The sequence below is a fragment of the Hemitrygon akajei genome, chromosome 1 (genome assembly GCF_048418815.1).
Source record: "Hemitrygon akajei chromosome 1, sHemAka1.3, whole genome shotgun sequence".
NCBI lineage: Eukaryota > Metazoa > Chordata > Chondrichthyes > Myliobatiformes > Dasyatidae > Hemitrygon > Hemitrygon akajei.
This window is the reverse complement of record NC_133124.1, coordinates 77852228-77877475: the sequence shown is the minus strand read 5'-3', so window position 1 is coordinate 77877475 and position 25248 is coordinate 77852228. Positions and strand designations below refer to the sequence as shown.

Sequence of the window (25248 nt, the reverse complement as noted above, 5' to 3'; positions counted from 1 at the left end):
GCATGTGACAATAATCAACCAGTAATATTACATGCACCTCTCTGACATCACACTGATCGTGAGTTCAAAATAGTGATCTGTAAGTAAATTTACCAATTATATCACAACTGGAGATTACTTCAAGGGTTTGTTGAATAATCTAGTCAATAATCCATTTGTCATTAGATATCAGGTTAAGTGACTTTAAATTTGAATAAATCTATAATGGAATTAAAGTCAGGTATCTGGAGTATTATCCTTTGAATTTCTATTCCATTAACTGCTATATCATCATTTACTTGGTAAAATTGCCTTTCCTCCTGCTTAATCATCCACAATCCAGAAACTCAGAAATTTGTAATGATGAAAGACCAATAGTTTATTTTCAAGACAGAGTAATGTGTGACGTGGGAGATGATAGGTCTGGGAGAGGCTGTCAGTGAAGCCCGTGTTAGTTGCTGTTGTTCATTTGTAAATGGTTTATCTTGTAGCCATGATACATTGACAGTAGAGGGAGTTATCCTGGTTGGTTTGGAGCTACATCTGGCTAGGCAAGTGGATGGTATATCATTCCATTGCTGGCTTATGTGGTTCATCTATTTCAACTCACAGGCATGACAGAAATGGACTGTTCCTTCACTTTATCCCCATTGGTCTTTTTGTCCATATACACTAATCCCATCTGCTTACATGAGGACCACATTCTTCCATACCTTACCTATTTAAGTGTCTGTCTATATTCTTAAACATTGTAATTGCATTTTATTTCACCACCAACTTTGGAAGTGTATTCCAGATATCAAACACTCTGTGAAAATAAAAACTTGCCCTTAATATCCTCTTTAAACCTCCCACCTCTCACTTTAAACTTGTATCCTCTTGTTTTTGATACCTAGTCATTTCTTTGCTAGTTATAAATAAACCCCTCAGAATATTGAAGGTGGGGAATTCAGCTATCAAAAGGCATAGAATAGGGAAGATTTGACTCCTTCTTGTTGGAGATGGTCATTGCCAGGCAAATTGAGTTTATTATCACATGCATAAATATGTACAGTTACAGTACATTGATAAACTTGTTTGCAGTTGCATCATAGGCATGTAGGTACAGACAACACACAGAATATTAATTATACATACTTATACTATATAGTGAAAAAAGATTTAAAAAAAAGAACAGTGCAAAAACTAAACAAACACACAGTCAGAGACAAGTCAATGGTAGCACAAGAGGTGGTCTGTAGCATTCCATAGCTGAGGTAGGGTTATGGTTGTGCAGGTCAGTTCAATAACTTATTGATTGTAGGAAGTTAACAGTTCGTAAATCCAGTGGTGTGGGACTTCAGGCTTTTGTACCTCTGTTGCCTGACGACCGCAGTGAAAAGACTGCATGGCCCGGATGGTGGGGATCTTTGATGATAGGTGCCACCATCCTGAGGTAGTGCTTCCTGTAGATGCTCTCAGTGATGGGGAGGATTGTGCGCCTGACGGACTGGACTGCGTCCAAACTTTCTGCAGTCTCTTGCGTTCCTGTGCATTGGAATTGCCATACCAGACTGTGATGCAACCAGTCGGGATAGTTTCAACAGTGCTTCTGAAGAAGTTTGTTAGTGTATTTGGTGACATGACAAACTTTCTTAAGCTTCTAAGAATGCCTGGTTTATGTGGCATAAGTTTCACTTGTTACTCATCAGCCCATGCCTGATTATTGTTTAGGTTTGTCTTACACAGATATCATTAAAGAAATTCAAAAGAAAACATTGTGCAGTCATGAGCCAAGATTCCCTTTTCTGAAGCTGCCAGAGAAATTTAGGCCCAGGGCACCAGCCTGAGGAACTTAAACTGACAATTGGATGCACATTGGAAATGGCGACAGGAACTGCCAGTAGCATATCCCTCTCCTGTCAATAATCATACCTATATTAAAGTCATACTGCCTGCTATGTGCATGTGCATATGGTCTGTGTCATTTTAACATGGCCTTTCAAATATGGAGATTTTTAAACTCCTTCATTTGCCCCTGCATGTAGCAGAATCCTTGACCTGAGGTGATTGGCCTCCAGCCATTGCAATTATCTAGATATGACTTAAGCCTGGAAAGTGATTCCCTTGATTCCCACTGATATGAGTTTAATCAGTAATACTTGGCCTAATACAGCTCTTTTGTTGTATGACTACACAGAAGTTTTAAATCATAACATGCAGAAAAATGCAAATATAATTTTAGCACAAGTTTGTCTCCTTATAATAATCTGCTGTGGTACATTCTCTTCACCTTCAGTAAACAGTCTATCAAATGAAAGCTAAGCCTTAAAATAACAAATAATTAACTGATGTAAATTTTTTTCCCTCATGTGGTCAACACCTGTTTCCAAGAAAATAAAGTTTGTAACTTGCGTGTTTAATTATCATTGTTAGCTTTTGGATTTGTTTATTGTCTGTATTTCTTGTCAAACAAAGCGTAACAACTTCACTTGACTTAGCCTTGATCCTGAAATGTTCTGTAACTTAAATGTGAATTTCAAACCTATTTAAAATCCACTACAGAGAATGTGTCAGGAAATAATTGCTGAAAAGGCTGAAAGTTATTGATGAATTTGAAAACTGAGTAAGTTCAGCCAAACCCTTGCCTAAAGATCATAAATACTTCAAAGTGAGACATCATCACAGAAATGAAACTATTTAGAATTGGTTACTTCAATAGAGTCATGCAATCTTTGTCGATCTTTCTAAAGGAGAAGTGAGATACTACACAAGCATTTGGAAAAGCATTTTTAGTAGGTGCCATTTACTGAATCATGCAGTTGATATATTGCAGATTAATTAGAATGTGGTTGTTTCCAACAACTTTCAAATATTTTTGGGATTTGAGTGAAAGATCTAATTTGAAGATTTCTGTCCCAGCCCAAACATTCTATGAAATGTTTTTGTGGGTGGTATTCCTGAGTTTGAATGGCTGATTATTGGAAATGTGCAATTAAAGTAACTATACTATTGTACAAAGAGTAAGTATTTTTGTATAATATTGTACAAAAAGTAGGTAAATAACGATTTGAAAAAAAATTGTACGAATTGTAACAGCTCACAGAATATCTACATTGACTTTTTAACCCTCGCTGAAAAATAAATATTGACACGTTTCAGGTATGGAAGAGCATAAAATAAGACCATAAGATTATAGGGGTAGAATTAGGCCATTCAGCCCATCATCTTCTCCAATATTCAATCATGGCTGTTTTCTCAAACCTATTCTCACCTTTTTCCTTAATTCCTTTACCAAAGAAGAACTGTCCATCTCTACCCGATTGCAGCCATTTACTTGGTTTTTGCAAACCATTGCAGCATGAAATTTCACAGATTCATCACCCCCCCCCCCCCCCCCGTGAAGAAATTCCTCCTAATCTCAATTCTAAAGGGATATCACTTTATTCTGAAGCTGTGCCCTCAATTCCTGGACTCTCCTGCTAATGGAAACATTCACTCCATGTGTACTCTATTCAGCATCTGTTAGGTTTCAGTGAGATCTCCCCAACAGCAACCCCCCCCCCCCCCATTCTTCTGAACTCCTTTGAGTACAGACGCTAAGGTATCAAGTGATCCTCAAATATCTTTCCTTTGTTATGGGGTCCAAAAGTGCTCATTATATTCCAAATGCTGTCTGAATAATGCTTTACAAAGCCTCAACAGTACATCTTTATATTCTAGTCCTGTTGAAATGAATGTTAACATTACATTTGCCTTTCTTACTACTGAATCAAGCCAATCCTGAGATAGCACTCTGTACTCCCTTTGCATTCCTGATTTCTGATTTCCCATTTTGAAAATGTTCACACCTTTATTCTACCTATCAAATTACATAACACCACGCTGTATTGAACATGAACATGGACCATGTTGACACCACTGCCAAGACAGCTGCTCAGGAAGCTAAAGAAATTTGCCAGATCCCTCTGACCCTCACTAATTTTTATTGATGCACCATAGAAAGCATCCTATCTGGATGCACCACAGCTTGGTATGACAACTGCCTGTACATGACTACAAGACACTGCTGAAAGTTGTGGACACAGCTCAACACATCAGACATCTCTTAAGATTGCTCATCATGGACTATCTGCATGTCTTGCTGTTTCAGTCAAACAGCCAGTATAATCAAAGATCACTCCATCCCAGACTTTCTCTCTTCTCCCACCCCCGCCATTGGGCAGAAGATACAAAATCCTGTGATATTGTGTCCAGGCTCAATAATGACTTCTATCCTGCTATTATAAGATCTCTGAATGTTTCCCGAGTACAATAAGTTGGACTTGACCTCACAATCTACCTCATTTTGACCTTGCACCTTATTGTCTACCTGCAATGCACTTTTCAGTACCTGTAAAACTTTATTGTTACTGTTTTCTCTTGTTCTGCCTCAGTGCACCGTGTAATGATTTGATCTGTATAAACAATATTCAAGACAAACTTTTCAATGTATCTGGGCACATGTGACAATAATAAACCAATTCAATTCCAATATTCCATCTGCCACTTTTTTGCCCACTCTCCTAACCTGCGCTGTCCCTTCAGCAGAGTTGCTTCCCCAGGACACTACCTGCCCTCCGAACTATCTTTGTGTCATCTGTAAACTTGGCTACCCTTCATCTAGATCATTAACACATCAGATTAATAGTTGTGGTCCCATTGACCCCTGCAGAACTCCACAAGTCACTGACAGCCATTCTGAAAAGGACTCTCTTCTCACCACACTCTGCTTTCTGTCAGTTAGCCAGTCTTCTATCCATGCTAATATCTTGACTTCATGGGCTCTTAAATTTTTAGCAGCCTCATATGCAGCACCTTGTCAAAGACCTTCTAAATGGAACATATATTGATTCTTCTTTGTCTAATCTACTTGTTACCTCCTCAAGCAAAATCTTCCCTTAATGAAAGCATGCTGACTTTGTCCTATTTTGGCATGAGTAAAGGTAGATCGTACATGAAAGAAAAACAATTCCTGAAGTGCCTGAACAAGCAAATTCAACATGGAATATTGGACCAGGAGTATCCCACATGGACCGTTTTAGCATTTTCTTCTATTCAGGAAGTATTACTATAACTGTGTGGAGTTAGGTGAACCCACACCTGGAAAATTGGATAGGTTTTTTTTTATTTTAGAAAGGATATGTTTGCCAGAGAGGCTGTGCATTGGAGGTTAATTATACTGCTACTGTAGTTAGCAATTGGAGTCCATTTGAATGAGATGGCTAATGGAATTAGCACCAAAAAGGGTCATTATAGGCTCATATATAGTGTTCCTATCATCCCACCACTGTGCCATAAAGGTGGATGATAGGAGTCCTGGCAAAAGCCTTACATTCTTGTTGCTGAGTGCTGCCATGCAGGAAATCTCATTAATCTAGTCGTGTATTGCCCCTAGAACTTGAGCAAGTTTCCTCCAAGTTTTTTTACTGCTGCGAGGACCAACCATTTCTTTGAGCAGGAAATTTTTACGTAATGTGACAACCGCATGGCATTTTGGATATTTTTTATTATTTGGTAAATTTATGGATTACGTTCATTAATACACAATTAATTATAGGGCATTTCACAATTATATTAACATAGATTTCAATATTATATTAACATTATATAAAAGAAAATTCTAATTGCGCGCAACAAAGAGTATGTCCATGGGAGCATTTCAGTCACGGAGTGGCCACACGCCTGTGTAGTTCAGAGGAAACAATGAGCTTGGGTGTAGAGAAGCTGCCTGTAAGGGCTGATGTTGGGCAGCATTGGGATGTGAGCTCAGCACAGTGGCTGGCATTGTGAGTATCAGCAATTTTTGGGGACTGGTAGCAGTGACTCTGTGACAACTGTTATGTTTTGTAAGTCCAAAGCATAAAACTAATCGAAAGAACAACTCAGGCTGGGGATAACTCATGTATGTTCTTCATTTTACTTTAGTAAGGCACTCACAGATGACATATAACATAGAACATGGAAATATACAGGCCCTTTGGCCCATAGTGTTGTGCTGACCATGTAACTTACCCTAGAAACTGCCTAGAATTCCCTACCGTTTAGCCCTCTATTTTCCTAAGCTCCATGTACCTCTCTAAGAGTCTCTTAAAACACTCTATTGTATCCACCTCTACTACCATTGTCAGCAGTGCATTCCATGCACCTACCACTCTCTGTGTGAAAATGTTATCTCTGGCATCTCCCTTGTACCTACTTCCAAGCACCTTAAAACTAAGCCCCTTCATGTTAGCCACTTCAGCCCTGGAAAAAACCCTTTGGCTATCCACACAATCAATGCCTCTCATCATTTTATACACCTCTATCAGGTCACCTCTCATCCTCCGTCACTCCAAGGAGAAAATGCCAAGTTCACTCAACCTGTTTTCATAAAGCACGCTTACCAATCCAGGCAACATCCTCTTCCCACCCTATCTCTTGCAAAAATGCTATCCCCTTCTCACAATTCCTCTGTCTCCGCCGCATCTGCTCTCAGGATAAGGCTTTTCATTCCAGGACGAAGGAGATGTCTTTCTTTTTTAAACAAAGGGGCTTCCCTTCTTCCACCATCAAATCTGCTCTCAAACGCATCTCTCTCATTTCCCGCACACCTGCCCTCACCCCATCCGCCCACCACCCCACTCGGGATAGGATTCCCCTTGTCCTCACCTACCACCCCACCAACCTCCGGATCCAATGTATAACTTCCGTCACCTCCAACGGGATCCCACTACCAATCACATCTTTCCCTCACCCCCCTCTTTCTGCTTTCCACAGGGATCGCTCCCTATGCGACTCTCTTGTCCATTCATCCCCCCATCCCTTCCCACCGATCTCCCTCCTGGCACTTACCCTTGCAAGCGGTACAAGTGCTACACCTGCCCTTACACTTCCTTCCTCACCACCATTCAGGGCCCCAGACAGTCCTTCCAGGTGAGGCGACACTTCACCTGTGAGTTGGCTGGTGTGGTATACTGCGTTCGGTGCTCCCGGTGTGGCCTTTTATATATTGGTGAGACCCGACGCAGACTGGGAGACCGTTTCGCTGAACACCTACGCTCTGTCCGCCAGAAAAAGCAGGATCTCCCAGTGGCCACACATTTTAATTCCACGTCCCATTCCCATTCTGATACATCTATCCATGGCCTTCTCTACTATTAAGATGAAGCCACACTCAGGTTGGAGGAACAACACTTTATATACCGGCTGGGTAGCCTCCAACCTAATGGCATGAACATTGACTTCTCTAACTTCCGTTAATGCCCCTCCTCTTCTTACCCCATCCCTGATATATTTAGTTTTTTTTTCTCTCTCTCTGCTCATCACTCTGCCTGTTCTCCATCTCCCTCTGGTGCTCCCCTCCCCCTTTCTTTCTCCCTAGGCCTCCCGTCCCATGACCCCTTTCCTTCTCTAGCTCTGTATCCCTTTTGCCAATCACCTGTCTCTTAGCTTCATCCCACCCCCTCCGGTCTTCTCCTATCATTTTGCATTTTTCCCTCCCCCTCCTACTTTCAAATCTCTTACTATCTTTCAGTTAGTCCTGACAAAGGGTCTCGGCCCGAAATGTCGACAGCACTTCTCCCTATAGATGCTGCCTGGCCTGCTGCGTTCCACCAGCATTTTGTGTGTGTTGCTTGAACATCCTTGTAAATGTGCTCTGCACTCACTCTATAGTATCCACATCCTTCCTGTGGTGAGGTGATCAGAACTGAACACAGTACTCCAAGTGGGGTCTGACCAACATCTTGTATAGCTGTAACATTACCTCAGGGCTCTTGAATTCAATCCCACAGTTGATGAAGGCAAACACATCATACTCCTTCTTAACGACACTGTCAACCTGAGCAGCAGCTTTGAGTGTGCTATGGATTCGGACCCCAAGATCTCGCTGATCCTCCACATATCCAAGAGTCTTACCATTAATATTATATTCTGTCTTCAAATTTAACCTACCGAAATAAACTATATCACACTTATCTGGGTTGAACTCCATCTGCCACTTCTCAGCCCAGTTTTGCATTCTATCAATGTCCCACTGTAACCTCTGACAACACTTCCAACCTTTGTGTCATCAGCACACTAACCCATCCCTCCACTTCCTCATCCAGGTCATTTATAAAAATCACAAAGAGGAAAGGGCCTAGACTAGATCCCTGCGGAACACTACTGGTCACCGTCCTCCATGCAGAATACGAACCTTCTACAACCACCCTTTGCCTTCAGTGGGCAAGCCATTTCTGGATTCACAAAGCAAGCTCTCCTTGGATTCCATGCCTCATTACTTTCTGAATGAGCCTCACATGGGGAACCTTGTCAAATGCCTTACTGAAATTCATATACACTACAGTCACTGCTCTGCCTTCATCAATGTGTCTTGTTACATCCTCAAAGAATTCAATCAGGTTCATAAGGTGTGACCTGCCATTGACAAAGCCATGCTGACTATCCCTAATCAGATAATGTCTCTTCAAATGCTCATAAATCCTGCCTCTCAGGATCTTCTCCAACAACTTGCCCATCACTGAAGTATGACATATGGTGGTGTAATGACATATGCCAATTCTGTACTTTTACATATAACCCATAATGAATTATGTAAACAACAAAGAATGTTTAAACAATACATTTACACACACACACACACACACACACACACACACACACACACACACACACACACACACACACACACACACACACACACACACACACACACACACACACACACACACACACACACACACACACACACACACACACTATAGACAACCACAACATGGTAAATTTTAAATTGTCCCATTCGGGCCTAAGGATTTAAGATTTAACTACTGTGTAGGAAGTGGTTTTGACTGCTCTAGATGCCTTTCTTTGCTAACAATTGAGTGTGCTCTTCTCAACTAATAGGTTTGTCATCTCCAGATGACATCAAATGGAATCTCCACTGTGTAGGAAAAAGGTCTATTTCTGTCCTTAATCTTAATCTTTCCAAGTACCCACTTTTGGTCACCTCTGTCATCCCTTGCCAGGACTACTTCTCTGGGAATGAAACATCAAATCTCCTTATTTGGGGAGCCTTCAATTTGTCTCAGCTGCTTGTCCTGCGTACTCCTTCTGAGTTTGCTTTTGAGAAGATCCAAGTGAGAGTGCAAGGGTTGACCCATGAACAGCATAGATGGTCAGTTGTTTGTTGTGGAATGTGCTGGATTGCAATATGCAGGAAGGAAATTGCTGAGCTTCTGATTCAGTGTTACTGTGGTGTGATCTGCTGACATTGCTTGTAGTGCATTCTTTGGACTTTGCACAAACGTTTCTGCCAAACCATTTGTAGCTAGGTGGTGTGGTGCGGATGTAATATAGTGACTATCAAAAGTATTCACCACCCCCCCCCCCCCCCCCCCCGGAAGTGTTCATATCTTATTATTTTACAACATTGAATCATAGTAGATTTAATTTAGCCTTTTTGACACCAATCAAAAGAAAAAAAAACATAAAATACAAAATAATTGACTCCGTAAGTATTCATTCCTTTTAATACGACACACCATGCCATCATTTGTGCAGCCAATTGGTTTTAGAAGTCACATAATTAGTTAAATAGAGATATGTTTTTGGAGACCTATGTGCAGTTGAGGTGTTTCAAATGATTGTAGTAAAAATACACCTGTATCCACATAGACTCAAGGCTGTAATTGCTGCCAAAGGTGCATCTACTAAATACTGATTTGAAGGGGTGAGTAATTATGCAATCAGTTATTTTTCATTTAATAATTGTAATAAATTTAGACCGATTTGTAGAAATCTGTTTTCACTTTGACAAAACAATAAAACATGAAAATTTCCAATGAGGGTAAATATTTTTTTATAGGCACTGTACTTGTAAAATAAACCCAGGAAGGGTATGGATTTCTTCTAATGCAGTGAGTTGCAGTAAAAGCTTTACCATCTGGCTGCTGACTAACTACAGAATTCCATTAACTGGCATATTTTTCCAGAAGCCAATTCAAATTCATCCTTCTCTTTCTGGGAAAATTTCTGATTCTCTGCAGCAAACATCCCTTTCCACTTCTATCTGGCATGCATCACACATCCATTATCAGGGCTAGACCATTAGCACATGGACAGAAACAGCAAGAAAGAAATGCGGACAAAAATAACAGTGACTGGAGAAGGATAAAAGTAAAAATAAATTATTGAAGGCATTTGAACCTGGCTCATCGACAATCTGTGATATAAAAGCTTAAAAAGCTCACTTACTGAATTTCTTGGCTTTATTGGAGATGAGCACAGCTATCGAAACATATCATACTCTTCAAAATGCGAAACTAGCCCAGCTGGATGAGGTTTTGCTCATGTGGTTTGATTTGAAACACTCTGATGGTGTACCGATTTCTGGACCAAAGTCTAAGAACGTTTATAAGAAGATCAAGATTACAGATTTCCAAATTTTCAGATGCTTTGTTGCTGAGCTTCAGACTTCTACGTGGCATTTGAAGATTTAATATTTCAGAGCAGAAAAAAAAACTAGCTGGTCAAGAGAGGGCTGAAAAATATTAGATATTCTTTCTAAAATCCGTAGATAAATGTGGTTTGATTTACAGTAATGATAAGACTGGTGTTTGATATTGTTGCTTTCCAGAATCGATATTAGTGGTGATAAGCCAAGAATATAGCATCTGGCTTTGAGCAAAATAGAGGCTATTTTCCTGTATTTACCCCTGCCAATGCAATAGGACTACACACAAAATTGATTTTTAGAAAATTCTGAAGCCAGGAGTTTTCAAGGGAAGCTTGCATCTCGCAGTGGAATATATATAAAGCACAATCTTGTACCTGGATTTACAGGGAAATCTTCTCTCATGGTTTCCAACTTGGGACAAGAAAAATCGATTTCCAAAAGACATTTGATTAGATGCCACATAAGAAGCTGATGTGTGTAAATTAATAGCCAAAGGTATTGGGGCAGTATGTTACCATGGATTCCAAAATTATCATCAAATAGAAAATACAGAGTTGAAACAATTGGATCCTTTTTACACTGGGAAGATGTGACTAGTATAACTAGGGATCAATTGTTGGCTCTCAATTGTTTACTATTTAAATTACTAGCCAGGAAGAGGATCCAAAATGTAAGGTTCCATGTTTGCCAATGATACGAAAATAGGTAGTGATGAGGACATTGTGATTTTTCAATGGGAGACACATGGAGTGATGGAGTGAAACCTGGCAAATGGAGTTTAATGTGGGGAATTGTGGGGTCATGCACTTTGGTAAGAGCAATCAAAAGACTTATTTGCAGCTTCTCTCCATTTGTAACAATGAGTGAAGTTTAGAGGGATCTAGTTGTTTTAGTGTATGATTCACAAAGCGTTCACAGCCACTTACACCAAGCAAGTAAGAAGACAAATGGATTGTTGGCCTATATAACAAAATAGTTGGAGTTTAACGAATAGGGGCTTTTTTTGCAGTTGTATAGATGTTGATAAGGTCACATTTGGAGTTTTAGTCCCTAACTTAAAAAGAAGATGTATTAGCATTTGAGGCTGTTCAAAGGAGGATTAGTAGAATAATTACTGTGACGAGAGAGTTGGACAGTTTGAATCTGAGCTCCTCCAGCATTTTCTTTGTGCTGCTTGGATTTCCAGCATCTGCAGATTTTCTCTTGTTTGTGTATAAAGAAATGTCTTCTCTCAGAGGATGGCAAATCTCTGGAATTCTCTGCTCTGAGGGTTGTTGAGTGCCTGCAGATTTTTTTAATCGTCTTATTTTTATAGTCTTTTTCTCGCTCTTTTCACTCTGTTGTATAATATATATATGATTTATAAATATTATTTTGTCTGTTGTCTATATCTACATTCTGCTACAAGAAAGATTTTCATTGTAAATGTACCTCACTGTGCCAGTGCACATAACAATAAACTTGACTAGAAATACATAAGGTGGAAATACATGTATATTTAAAAGCTTGAGATTGATGGGGAGCAAACACGAGGAAATCTGCAGATGCTGGAAATTCAGACAACACACACAAAATGCTGGTGGAACACAGCAGGCCAGGCAGCATCTATAGGAAGAAGCACAGTCGACGTTTCGGGCCGAGACCCTTCGTCAGGACTCGTCGACAGCGCTTCTTCCGATAGATGCTGCCTGGCCTGCTGTGTTCCACCAGCATTTTGTGTGTGTAGATTGATGGGGAAGCTGGTATAGAAGAATTGAGACCAACATAGATCAGCATTGATCATATTGAACTATGTGGCAAGCTTGAGGGGTCTTGTGTTCGACTCCTGCTCCTATTTTCCTATGTTTTAGTGTAAGGGAATACTTAAAACAAGCAGGAAAGCTGGAAAGCACCACGGTGATTTTTCCTCTTGACAATTTCAGATTCTGAGTTAGAATTTTCACAGTTTTTGTGCCTGCCGACGTGACAGCTGTTAGGCAGCTGATGGATCAAACATTTTTGTTTTGATTTCTTACAAATTATTTGATGATCACAATCACACATCTTCCAGGCCTACTCTGTGTTGAAATTTAAACATATGTTTGAAGTGGATAGACTTGTTAGACTATTTAAAAAGAGCCAGGATTAATATGTTGGCTTAGCATTAATGATTCAGGCAATATGGGTTGTTCGTGTTTTTTTTATACGTCATTGACACACATTCAATGATTATAATTCCCTTTGGTAGGCTTTGTAAATGTACAAATCATTTCAAAATGTATGCTGTAATGTCTAGTTTCAGTAATTTTTTAAGATTTATGAGCAATATTTTTGAAGAAATTATTACAAAAATGTAACTTTTGCTGAATTTATTGACTTAACTGTGTGGCAATACTTTAGTTACATTCAGTCCGACAATGCTAAAAACAGAAATATTTGACAATATCTACAAGCAAAATAATAATAATATAAAACAAGAGCTATTTTAATGGTCCATCCAATTTTAAATGTTGTAAAATGAAAGCACATGTTAGTCTTGTATGAAGATAAGTAAAATAGAATGTAAGGGCTTAAGATTTTATTGGGACAGTAATTCTCCCTACCCCAAGCAAAACTCAAAGTTGATTTGGTAGATCAAATAACATTTTGAATTTCAAGCTCTGTACATTGTCTGATTAAATGCTAATTCGTATGACAGATGTATATTCTAAAATTATACAGCCTGAATCATTGATTGCATATTTAGGACTGCATATTTGCTGTTGCATTTCTTCTTCAGTTCAAGTTCAGTTTATTGTCATTCACCCATACATATGTATACTGCCGAACGAAACAGCGCACCTCTGAACCAAAGTGCACAACACGGTACATATAATTCACACGTGTAACGTATAAACTGATATTGCCACAAATAATAAGGTGCATATGTGATACAAGTTAAAAATTAAACATTATAACACTACTTACACTTCATATGTAAATGAGACCCGGATGGTGGTAGGGAGTTCAGTGGTCTTGTGGCCTGGGGAACAAAGCTGTTTCATTAACAATTCTTGTCTTAATTCTCCAGTACTTCTTGCCTGATGGTAGGGGGTCAAAGAGATTGTTAGATGGATGGGAGGGGTCATTGACAATGCTAAGGCCCTGCGTATGGAGTGTTCCTGATAAATATCTCGAAAGGGTGGAGGAAGGACCCTAATAATCCTCTCAGCAGTCCTTGCACTCCTTTGTGGGGACCTGCAGTCAGGTGCCTATCAATTCCCATACCAGATGGTGATACAGTGAAACAGCTGGTCAGAACATTCTCGACGGCGCTCCTGTAAAAATTGGTTAGAATGCGGGGGGATGAAGGAGCCTTGCTCTCCTCAATCTCCTCAGGAAGTGGAGATACTGCCGTGCTTTCTTGACCAAAGAGGTGGCATTGAGGATCAAGGTAAGATGGTCCTTTATATACTGTACGCTCCCAGAAATTTAGAGCTTCTAACTCTCTCCACAGTGGAGCCATTTACGTGGAGTGAGGAGTCATTAGGCTGCACATTCCTAAAATCCACAATCATCTGTTTGGTCTTGTCCATGTTGAGACTCAAGTTGTTGTGCTCACACCATTCTACCGCCGTCTCATTGTTGTTGATGAGGCCAACCACTGTTTTGTCATCAGTGAACTTGATGAATCCATTTGAACTGAATCTAGCAGTATGGTCATGTGTCAGCAGCATGAACAGCAGCGGGCTGAGCACGCAACCCCGGGGAGCACCGGTGCTCAGGGTGATGGAGCTGGAGATGCTTCTGCCAACACAGACTGACTGTGGCCTTTCTGTCAAGAAGTCTAGGATCTAGTTACAGAGCGAGACCCAACAAAGACAGTTTACCCACCAGCTTCTGAGGAATGATATTATTAAACACTGAGCTGAATTCCATAAATAATGTCCTGACCTATGAGACACCACTTTCCAGGTAGGACAGGAAGGAGTGGAGCTCAGAGGCTATGGCATCATCAGTAGACTGATTTGAGCGATAATCGAACTGGAAAGGGTCCAGTGTAGCAGGAAAATGAGATTTACTAGCTGCTCAGAGCATTTCATTATTATTGAGGTCAGTGCCACTGGATGATAGCTGCTGAGGCAGGTTACTGTCACCCTCATGGGCACTGGGATAATAGTGGCCGCCTTGAAGCCTGAGGGGACAGTGGACTGTTCCAGAGAGATGTTGAAAATCTGTGTTAGAACCTCTGTTTACTGGGTTGCATAGCCCCTCAGCACCCGACCAAGTACATTATCAGGCCTTGCTGCTTTATGTGGGAATGGTCTTCATCACATCAGCTACATCCAGATAGAGTGTCTGCTCCTCAAGGGGATGGTGGAGCCTTTCTTGCCAGCGTGTTGTTCCGTTTATCAAACATTCAATAAAACATTTGGCCTATCAGGAAGAAAAGTGTTACTGACATTGACATGCAGAGTGGACTTGTAGTCCTTAATGGTCTGAATACCCTGCCACATGCAGCTCATGGGGTGGAGGGTGCAGCTTTGTATGCACCAGGGATGTTGGTTTAAACCAGTTCTGAATGTTCTCACTTCTGGTAGCAAAGTCAAAATGCTGATAGAATTTTGGTTGAATTTGCCAGCAAGACTAAAGAAACCACAGGGTTGTGTGGTTTACAAGTCACTGATGGTGTCGTAGAGCTTATGCAGTGTTTCCCAGTGGGGGATGTATACAGCCACAATCACAATAGCAGGTAAATAGAAGGGCCTGCACTTCGCCATTGAGAACTTTACCATAGGCACACAGTGGGTCATTGCTACTAAAGCGTGCACACACCAGTTTTTATTAATGAAGATACATACATCTCCACTGCGGGTTTTGCCAGAGACAGCGGAAATTCTGTCGACCTGAAAAGAGATGAAACCCTCTAGCTCAGGTTCCTAACATGGGATCCATGGACTCTTTGGTTAATGGTATAGGTCAGTGGCATAAAAAAGGTTTGGAAACTCCTGCTCTATCCTGAAGCCACGTTTCAGTCAGAATGAGCACGCAGCTGTCCTTCACTTTATCGCACTCTGATTCATTCTCAGTCACAGGTAATCTAGTTTCTGGAGATCAAACATTTGAAAGCAGAATCGGCAGGAGGATGGTGTGAAGTGTTTTGCCTTCAGTGTCACACGATTACCAGCACACCTTTCTCACTTTGGTATCCTTCTGCACCACCTCTGTAAGACCATAGGATAAAGGAGAAGAATTAAGCCATTTGGCCCGTTGAGTCTGCTCTGCTATTCAATCATCCTTTCTCCCCCTCCACCCCACTCCCCAGCCTTCTCCCCGTAACCTTTGATGCTGTGTCCAAACAAGAAGCTAGCAAGCTCTGCCTTAAATACACCCAACAACCTGGTCTTCATGACATTGGGACAAGTTCAGAGGAGATGCACTATAATGATTCAAAGTCGAAAGGCTTGTCATATGAGGAGCATCTGATGGCTGTGGGCCTCTGGGCTCTGGCCACTTAAGAAGAATGAGGGGTTATCATTGAAACTTGTCATAAGATTGGATGTGGAGAGGATGTTTCCTATGGTGGGACAGTCTAAGACCAGCCTCAGAATAGAGGGATGCCCATTTAGAATGGAGATGAGGGGGGATTTCTTTAGCTAGAGGGTGGTAAATCTGTGGAATTCATTGCCACAGGTAGCTGTGGAAGCCAAGTCATTGGGTATATTTAAGGCAGAGGTTGATAGATTATTCATTAGTCAGGGCATGAAGGGATACAGGGAGAAGGCAGGCGATTGGGGCTGGCTGAGAGGGAAATAGATCAGCCATGATGAAACGGCGAAGAAGGATCGATTTCAATGAGAACGTACAAGGCTGAGTAAGTTTACAAATGACACTACATAGATGGTGTCATTGCCAGTGAAGTTGGTTATCAGAATTTACAGAGGGATCTTGATCAGGTAGGTGCATGAGCAGAAGATTGGCAAATGGCATTGATAGCTGTGAGATGTTACACTTTGGCGAGACAAATGAGGGTACAACTTTCACAGTGAATGGTAGTGCCTTGGAGAGTGGTGTAGAACAGAGGGATCTTGGAGTATAATTACATGGCTCCCTAAAGTGACATAACAGGTAGACAGGGTGGTGAAAAAAGGCTTTTGGTAGGTTGGCCTTTATCAGTCAGGACATTGAGTATAGAAGTTAGGAGGTCATGTTGCAGTTTTACAAGAAGTTGGTGAGACTGTAATTGGACTGTTTTGGGCAGTTTTGGTAACCCTGCTAAAGGAAAGATGTCATTATGCTGAAAAGAGTGGAGAGGAGATTTACAAGGATATTGTCAGGACTTGAAGGACTTAGTTATGGAGAGAGTTTGAGCAGATTGGGACTTTTTTTCATTGTAGTGTGGGACAAGGAGGGGTGATCCAATAGAGGTGTATAAAATAACGGAAAGGCATAAATAGGGTCAATGTGCATAGTCTTTTTCTCAGGATAGGGGAGTCAAGAACTAGAGGGCATATGTTTAAGGTGAGAGGGAAGAGATTTAATAGGAATCTGAGAATTCTTTTTCAGCCAGTTGGTATATGGAACAAGCTGCCCGAAAAAGGGGTTGAGGCAGGTATTTTAACAACATTTAAAAGGTGCTTGAGCAGATGTGGACAGGAACGGTTTAGAGATATATGGACCAAATGCGGGCAGGTAGGACTAGTTTAGATGGGAATCTTGGTCAGCTGGACCAGTTAGGCTGAAAGGGTCTATTTCTGTGCTGTTTGACTCCATAACTCTGTGATTCTTTAACTGTCAAAAAATTGGTGCACTTATCACTCCTACCATTGAGCAAATTGGTGCTCTTACTGATGTATAGGACAGTAGGAGGGCAGCAATTGAAACAACTGTTGAGCTGTACTCATATACAGAATGCAAATAGTGTCAATGAGGACTCCACTTTGGCAACATAAAGCAAAATATGCCGATGTTGAAAATTTGAAAGTGAAACATAAAGTGCTGGACGCACAGTATGTCAGCTACTGGCCATTTCAGATCAGTGAAGTGAAAATGATGCTATGAACAGCTGTCAGTATTCAGAGGCGAAGGTAATCAACTAAATGGGCCTGTGATTTATGAAGAGTAGGAGTAACTCAGTGATTTGAGTGCTGCCAAGTGAAAAGTGATAAGGAGATAAATAAAATCTGGATTCAGAGGTGTTGTGAATTGTTACAGTGGAATAGAAGAGGATGAGAGAACTGGAGAATCTAGCATTCTTGGAAATGTGGCATGTAAAAAAGGCTGTTAAACTCTTGGAATGAAACACAGCAATAATAAATTTCTGCTCTAAGTAGCAGGTACTGTATATTTCCAATACCCATGGTTGTTTGGTCTATTATTAACACGTACTTTCTGAGAAAAAATGTTAGTTGTGATTAAGAATTAAGCATTGCAAAGGGCAAACATGATCATTTTATCAGATCATTCTTTGTTGTGCAAACGAATGTCCAAAAATATCTCCAGTGATTATTAGCAGTTCTCAATTCTCTAATTGGATTGCAAATTTCTGCAAATTCTGCTTGTGGCTTGATGATATACAGCTGAGAGCTGTTGATTTTCATCACTAAATTTAAGGTAGTCCAACTAGGACAGGTCTTTCTGTTCCCATTCAATAACAAGAATAGATCCCATATTACATGTTTGATTAGTCTACTTCTGAATGAATTTTATGATTGTACATTTGACCATTGTCACCCTAGCTTCATTTTTTGCTCTTGTTTCATTGGCCGTAATACCTGTTAGGTTTCGTACAATTTGTTTCTCTAATGTGGTTATTTCCTTTATCCCTGACGATGCTACCCTTTGGCCTTTCAGATGGATTAATATTGAATGCATTCCTGTGGTCCTTCTGATTCCTTTCTTTGTTTGATTTTAATACTTTTTCTATTTCTCTAGTCCATAATATATCATTAGCCTTCTCATTGTACATTTTTTCTCGTGAGGAATTTGGGGTTTTACACAATCTTTTTCTCATGGTCCTAGTTTGCTTATCTTCTTGGTTCTTTCTCATTGCTGTTTTATCAGCCTGATGTCCCATCCAATTATCCTAGTCAATATCTTCTTACGGTAGCTCTTATTGTAAATGTTTGAGTTGTCTGTAATGATCAGTTATAACACTTGTCAAAGACTTTGAGCAAGAAATTTTAAATTTCAAATTATGTTTTATTTTATTGCCTGAGTGCTGTTTAACATTCCTAAGGCAATCTGAAACATCTATTGAGGTATTACCCATAATGTTCAAGAATTCGAATTTTTCTAGCTGTAACATTTTTCTGATACTGCTCCTGATACTATTGCTGTAATATTGCTTTAACTGTGATTTCATTTAATTAGTTATTTAGCAATTAAAAGTAATATTTGAATTTTCATGGTAACTGATATGTCAAAATACCTCCAAATAATTGTTTAAGTAGCAAGTGCACTGTACAAAATGGTTGATATGACATTAATAGAATAGTTTTACTATAACTTCTTGTGAAATCCTTAGAGAACAAAGCTAGCCTCTTCCATATTGTTTTTATCAGATTCAGGGTAGCTTATGGATCCAATATTTGAGGTGCAAACCCATGGACTCATTGATCAAAGGAAGACTTGGCTAAGTTTTTAAAAATTCTTTTTTCACCTTTTCTTTCGTTTTCCTTTTTGCCTGACTCATGTGATTGTCGCACTAGCCAAACTGAAGTGGTTTTGACATTGTTCTACATCGTGACTGAGTCAAAAGCCTTAAAAAGATTAGCAAAATGCAGTTCTTGGAGTTGCTCTAGATGTTTTTTTTATAAGATTTGCCTGATCTCAAAGATCACATTAGCAGTTTATCATTGTGTAACGGTTTCATAAAGGGGGAAGAAGTCAGTACAAAATAATTTTGGCAAGGAATTATTTTGGATTGGTGGATTGGAATAAATGTCACAGCATAGTCAGATTTATTCCCCATCTTGAAGATATTGCTAATCAATAAGAGCTTTCTCTTTCCAGATCTTGTCTATTAGGAGATAGCACCTTGTTCAATTTGGAATAATTCTGCAAGAATACTACTTGGGTTGAGCACCTTGTTTTTCATCAGTTTGATTGCATGATAAAGCTTGTCAAGAGATGAGGCAGTGAGAATGGAGGGCAGGAGAGGAAGAGAGATGCAAGGGTGGAGGGAATGTGGTTGCATCAATTATTTTTGTTTGGTGCAATGCAATGGATTCATTGGTGCTATGAGTTTACATTGGTTCATTGCTTAGAATCATGCATCTTTGACAAGAGACACTGCCCTTGAGGATTTTGTATTGTTTTGCGAGAATAAGGTAATTTGACCATACTTGAAAAAAGGATTGGGTGGTAAGCAAACTTAGTAGAATTGAATCTCCTCATATGATGCCTGGGAAAATCCTGACGGATTTCCCTCATTTTTTATTCCACCTCTTCTTAATTTCTTGAATTTTATTTTGTATATATTTGTTTGTTTTTAGTTTAGTTGGACGCATTGGTGTGTGACAACTAGCGTTATGTTCGTGCTACTCTTACAACGTGTAGATAAAAACATAAAGAAATTAATTCAGATAATTAGTATATCAGTAGTGTTTCCTCCTCTTACTGAATAATTTGTTTTCTCAATATAATTGTTATTAGATGTTCTTAACTATTTAACAAATGTAACTGGTAGCTCCAATTCTGATTATAATGTACAGAAAAATGATATTTTGGCAAAATGGCCAAATTCAATACCATAAAACAGTTTTTAAAAATCTGCCATTTTCAGCATCTTTCCAAATTCTACATTTTGGCTTTGAAAATGTTCAGTCTCTGGTGAATTCTGAAGATAAGTTAATGGATATAATTTCAGTAACAGCAGTTCTGCACTGTTGATAAATTTGCCTTTTGTCCTCATCTGTTTTTGGCTGAAATTCTTGGTGAATAATTTTATAGAATTGTGTTTTTTTGCCTCTTCTATGAATGAAACAACTGTATACTAATGTTCTGTTTCTGTGATACAAAGTGATTAAACATTTTTTAAAATTTATAAAGTAGTTATTCATTTTAAATGTTTTTCGCGGGAAAGGAATGCTGTAACTTTATTCTAGGTAGAGTTTATCCAAAGATTCCTGAATTATAGCTAAAATTTCATTATATTTTAGCAGACCAATGCTATTTTCTAAACAATGGCATAAATCTTAAAATGGACTCATCGTGTGTGGAGCACCAGTTCATAAATTTTTAACTTGTATATGCACCTTATAATTTATTAATTTATTTGGTATAATATTACAAACCCCATTTCCAGAAAAGTTAGGATATTTTCCAAAATGCAATAAAAACAAAAATCTGTGATATGTTAATTCACGTGAACCTTTATTTAATTGACAAAAGTACAAAGAAAAGATTTTCAATAGTTTTACTGACCAACTTAATTGTATTTTGTAAATATACACAAATTTAGAATTTGATGGCTGCAACACATCAAAAGTTGGGACAGAGTTAAAATAAGATTGAAAAGTAACACAGAATATTCAAGTAACACCGGTTTGGAAGACTCCACATTAAGCAGGCTAATTGGTAGCAGGTGAGGTATCATGACTGGGTATAAAAGTAGCATCCGTCGAAGGCTCAGTCTTTGCAAGCAAGGATGGGTCGTGGCTCACTCCTTTGTGCCAAAATTCGTGAGAGAATTGTTAGTCAGTTCAAAAGGAGCATTTCCCAACGCAAGATTGCAGAGAATTTAGGTCTTTCAACATCTACAGTACATAATATTGTGAAAAGATTCAGAGAATTCAGAGACATCTCAGTGCATAAAGGGCAAGGTCAGAAACCACTGTTGAATGCGCGTGATCTTCAAGCCCTCAGGTGGCACTGCCTAAGAAACAGTCATGCTACTGTGACAATTAAAGCCACCTGGGCTAAGGAGTACTTCGGAAAACCATTGTCACTTAACACAGTCCGTCGCTGCATCCAGAAATGCAACTTGAAACTGTATTACGCAAGGAGGAAGCCATGCATCAACTCTATGCAGAAACTCTGGCGAGTTCTCTGGGCCTGAGCTCATCTCAGATGGACCGAAAGACTGTGGAACTGTGTGCTGTGGTCAGATGAGTCCACATTTCAGCTAGTTTTCAGAAAAAACAGGCGTCGAGTTCTCCGTGCCAAAGATGAAAACGACCATCCTGATTGTTATCAGCGAAAGGTGCAAAAGCCAGCATCTGTGATGGTATGGGGGTGCATCAGTGCCCACGGCACGGGTGAGTTGCATGTATGTGAAGGTACCATTGACTCTGAGGCGTATATTAGGATTTTAGAGAGACATATGTTGCCATCAAGGCGACATCTCTTCCCGGGACGTCCATGCTTATATCAGCGGGACAATGCCAGACCACATTCTGCACGGGCTACAACAGTGTGGCTTTGTAGACACAGAGTGCGTGTGCTTGGCTGGCCTGCTGCCAGTCCAGATCTATCTCCTATTGAAAATGTATGGCGCATCATGAAGAGGAGAATCAGACAACGGAGACCACGGACTGTTGAGCAGCTGAAGTCTTATATCAAGCAAGAATGGACAAAATTTCCAATTGCAAATCTGCTACAATTAGTATCCTCAGTTCCAAAATGATTAAAAAGTGTTATTAAAAGGAAAGGTGATGTAACACAATGGTAAACATGCCTCTGTCCCAACTTTTGTTGAGTGTGTTTCAGCCATCAAATTCTAAATTTGTGTATATTTACAAAATACAATTAAGTTGGTCAGTAAAACTATTGAAAATCTTTTCTTTGTACTTTTGTCAGTTAAATAAAGGTTCACGTGAATTAACATATCACAGATTTTTGTTTTTATTGCACTTTGGAAAATATCCCAACTTTTTTGGAAGTGGGGTTTGTATTTTATGTGTTGTGTGTGAGTTCTATGTACTGTGTTGTGCACCTTTGTCTGGAGGAACGTTGCTTTGTTTGGTCGTATGCCTGTGTACAGTTAAATGACAATAAACTGAACTTGAATTCCCCATGTTTTATACATTTGCCAGGATGAAGATGAAGTTGATAACTACACCATGGTGAAAACTAGCCATGCAACCACAAATACAATGAGGGCAACCAGTACCATGAGTGAAGGTGCACAAACAATGATCGAGCACAACAGTACCATGTTGGAATCAGATTTGGGGACCATGGTAATTAACAGTGATGATGAGGATGGAACCATGAAAAGTAAGTAAAATACTATGGTGACCCACTTTCTGCGCAGGCGAACCAGCTCACAAATAGCTTGTGCGCGGGGGGAGACTTTGGTAATGCACCTCTGGCGTCATTTCCGCCTGGAGAGGGCGGGCGCTAGGAATTAAATGCCAGCGCTGCGAAGTTTGAATAAACTAGTCTCGAAACGACTTACCGACTGTGTGTCGTTATTTCAGCGCTGTGTGTAGCACATCGCTACATTGGTGACCCCGACGGTCCAAACGGGATTTGGGCCAAAGATGACTGACTCTTCATCTGTTCACGCAGTTTCGCTCAAACTGCCGACTTTCTGGACGCTGCGACCACGCGTGTGGTTTAGCCAAGCAGAAGCCCAGTTCCAGATTCGGCAGATATCCTCTGATTCCACGCGTTACTACCACGTGGTGAGCGCCCTTGACCAGGAGACGGCCGCCCAGGTTGCGGATTTCATACAGTCGCCCCCGGAAGAACTCAAATATGAAGCATTCAAAGTGCTGCTCATTGGGACCTTTGGCCTCTCACAGTGTGAGCGGGGTGCCTGCCTGCTTCACCTGGACGGTTTGGGAGACAGACTGCCGTCAGCATTGATGAACGAGATGCTGTCCCTGGCTGACAGACACAAGCCCTGCCTCATGTTCGAGCAAGTGTTCCTAGAGCGACTGCCCGAGGACATACATCTGTTGCTGGCCGACACAGATTTCAGCGACCCCCGGAAGGTGGCGGCCCGGGCAGACGTGCTGTGGAAAGCCAAGAGGGAGATTGTGGCGTCCGTCGGTCAGATTACCAGGCCACGCGCCCAATAGCGGACCAGACCAGGCCCGGTAGGGGGGCGCACACAACACAGAGGCAGGAGTGAGGAGGACAGTGAACAGTGGTGTTTCTACCACCAGCGGTGGGGCACAGAAGCCCGCCGTTGTCGCCCGCCCTGCAAGGGCCAGGGCTAGCTGCCACTAATGACTATGGCGGCTGGCCACCAGGACAGCCTCTTGTACGTCTGGGACAAACAGTCGGGACATCACTTCTTGGTCGACACCGGAGCGGAGATCAGTGTCTTGCCCCTGATGGGGTACAACACCCGCAACAGGAAGCCAGGACCCACCCTGAGGGCCACAAACGGCAGCACGATACGGACCTACGGCACCCGCACAGTGCAGCTGCAGTTTGGCGCCAGCCGGTTCACGTGGGACTTCACACTGGCCGCGGTGGCCCAACCACTCCTGGGGGCGGACTTCTTGCGAGCTCACAGCCTGCTGGTCGACTTGCAAGGGAAAAGACTGGTACATGCTGAGACTTTCCAGACGTTCTCCCTGGGTGAAGCCAAGTTGCCGGCCCCACACCTGGACTCCATCACGCTGTCGGACAACGAATTCACCAGAATCCTGGTGGACTTTCCATCGATTCTGGCACCGCAGTTCACGGCAGCCATGCCCAGACACGGGGTACAGCACCACATTCCGACCCAGGGACCACCCTTCCACGCCCGCGCACGAAGGCTCCCTCTGGAAAAGCTCCACCTGGCGAAGGAGGAGTTCAAGAGGATGGAGGAATTGGGGATCGTACGGAGGTCCGACAGCCCATGGGCCTCCTCCCTGCACATGGTGCCCAAAGCAGCTGGGAGTTGGAGACCATGCGGCAACTACCGCAGACTGAACGAGGCTACAACTCCAGACCGCTACCCCGTGCTGCACATACAGGACTTTGCAGCAAACCTGCATGGGGCAAGAATCTTTTCCAAAGTAGACCTCGTCCGGGGATACCATCAAATCCCGGTGCACCCTGAAGACATCCCCAGAACAGCACTTATCACCCCGTTCGGCCTGTTCGAGTTCCTCCGAATGCTGTTCGGCCTGAAGAATGCCACACAGACGTTCCAGCAGCAAATAGATGCGGTGGGATGCGACCTGGACTTTGCGTTCATCTATTTGGACGACATCCTTATAGCCAGCAGTTGTCATCCGGAGCATCTGTCCCACCTCCGCCAGCTCTACTCCCGCCTGAGTGATTTCGGCCTCATGATCAACCCGGCCAAATGCCAGTTCGGTCTCGATACCATCGACTTCCTGGGCCACAGGATTACCAAAGACGGGGCAACGCCTCTGCCCGCCAAGGTAGACACGGTCCACCAGATTGCCCGGCCCAACACGATCAAAGGCCTGCAGGAGTTCGTTGGTATGGTGAACTTCTACCACCGTTTCCTCCCCTCAGCAGCCCGTATCATGCGCCCTTTGTACACCCTGATGTCGGGTAAAGGCAAGGACATTATTTGGGACGAGGAGGCCGTGGCCGTTTTCGTTAAAGCCAAGGAAGTCTTGGCAGATGCCGCGATGCTGGTGCACCCCAGAACGGACGTTCCGACCGCCCTCACGGTGGACACATCCGACACAGCAGTCGGTGGGGTGTTGGAGCAACTCATCGAGGGACGCTGGCAACACCTGGTGTTCTTCATCAAGCACCTACGACCACCCGAACTCAAGTATAGTGCTTTGGACTGGGAGTTGTTGGCACTGTATCTGGCAATCTGGCATCTCAGGTACTTCTTAGCAGGCAGGCCGTTCACCATGTTCACGGACCACAAACCGTTGACCTTCGCATTCACGAAGGTGTCCGATCCCTGGTTGGCTCGCCAG

At 41.6% G+C, this 25248-nt stretch overlaps 1 protein-coding gene across 1 annotated transcript in view; it reads left to right on the top strand.

Moving 5' to 3' along the window:
• The window catches only part of stk3 (serine/threonine kinase 3 (STE20 homolog, yeast)), a 453065-nt gene that overhangs the window by 285849 nt on the left and 141968 nt on the right, over positions 1-25248 (top strand). Inside the window, exon 9 of the mRNA XM_073046198.1 lies at positions 22432-22615. Coding sequence (XP_072902299.1) covers positions 22432-22615 — 184 coding nt within the window. The remainder of the gene's footprint in view (positions 1-22431; positions 22616-25248) is intronic.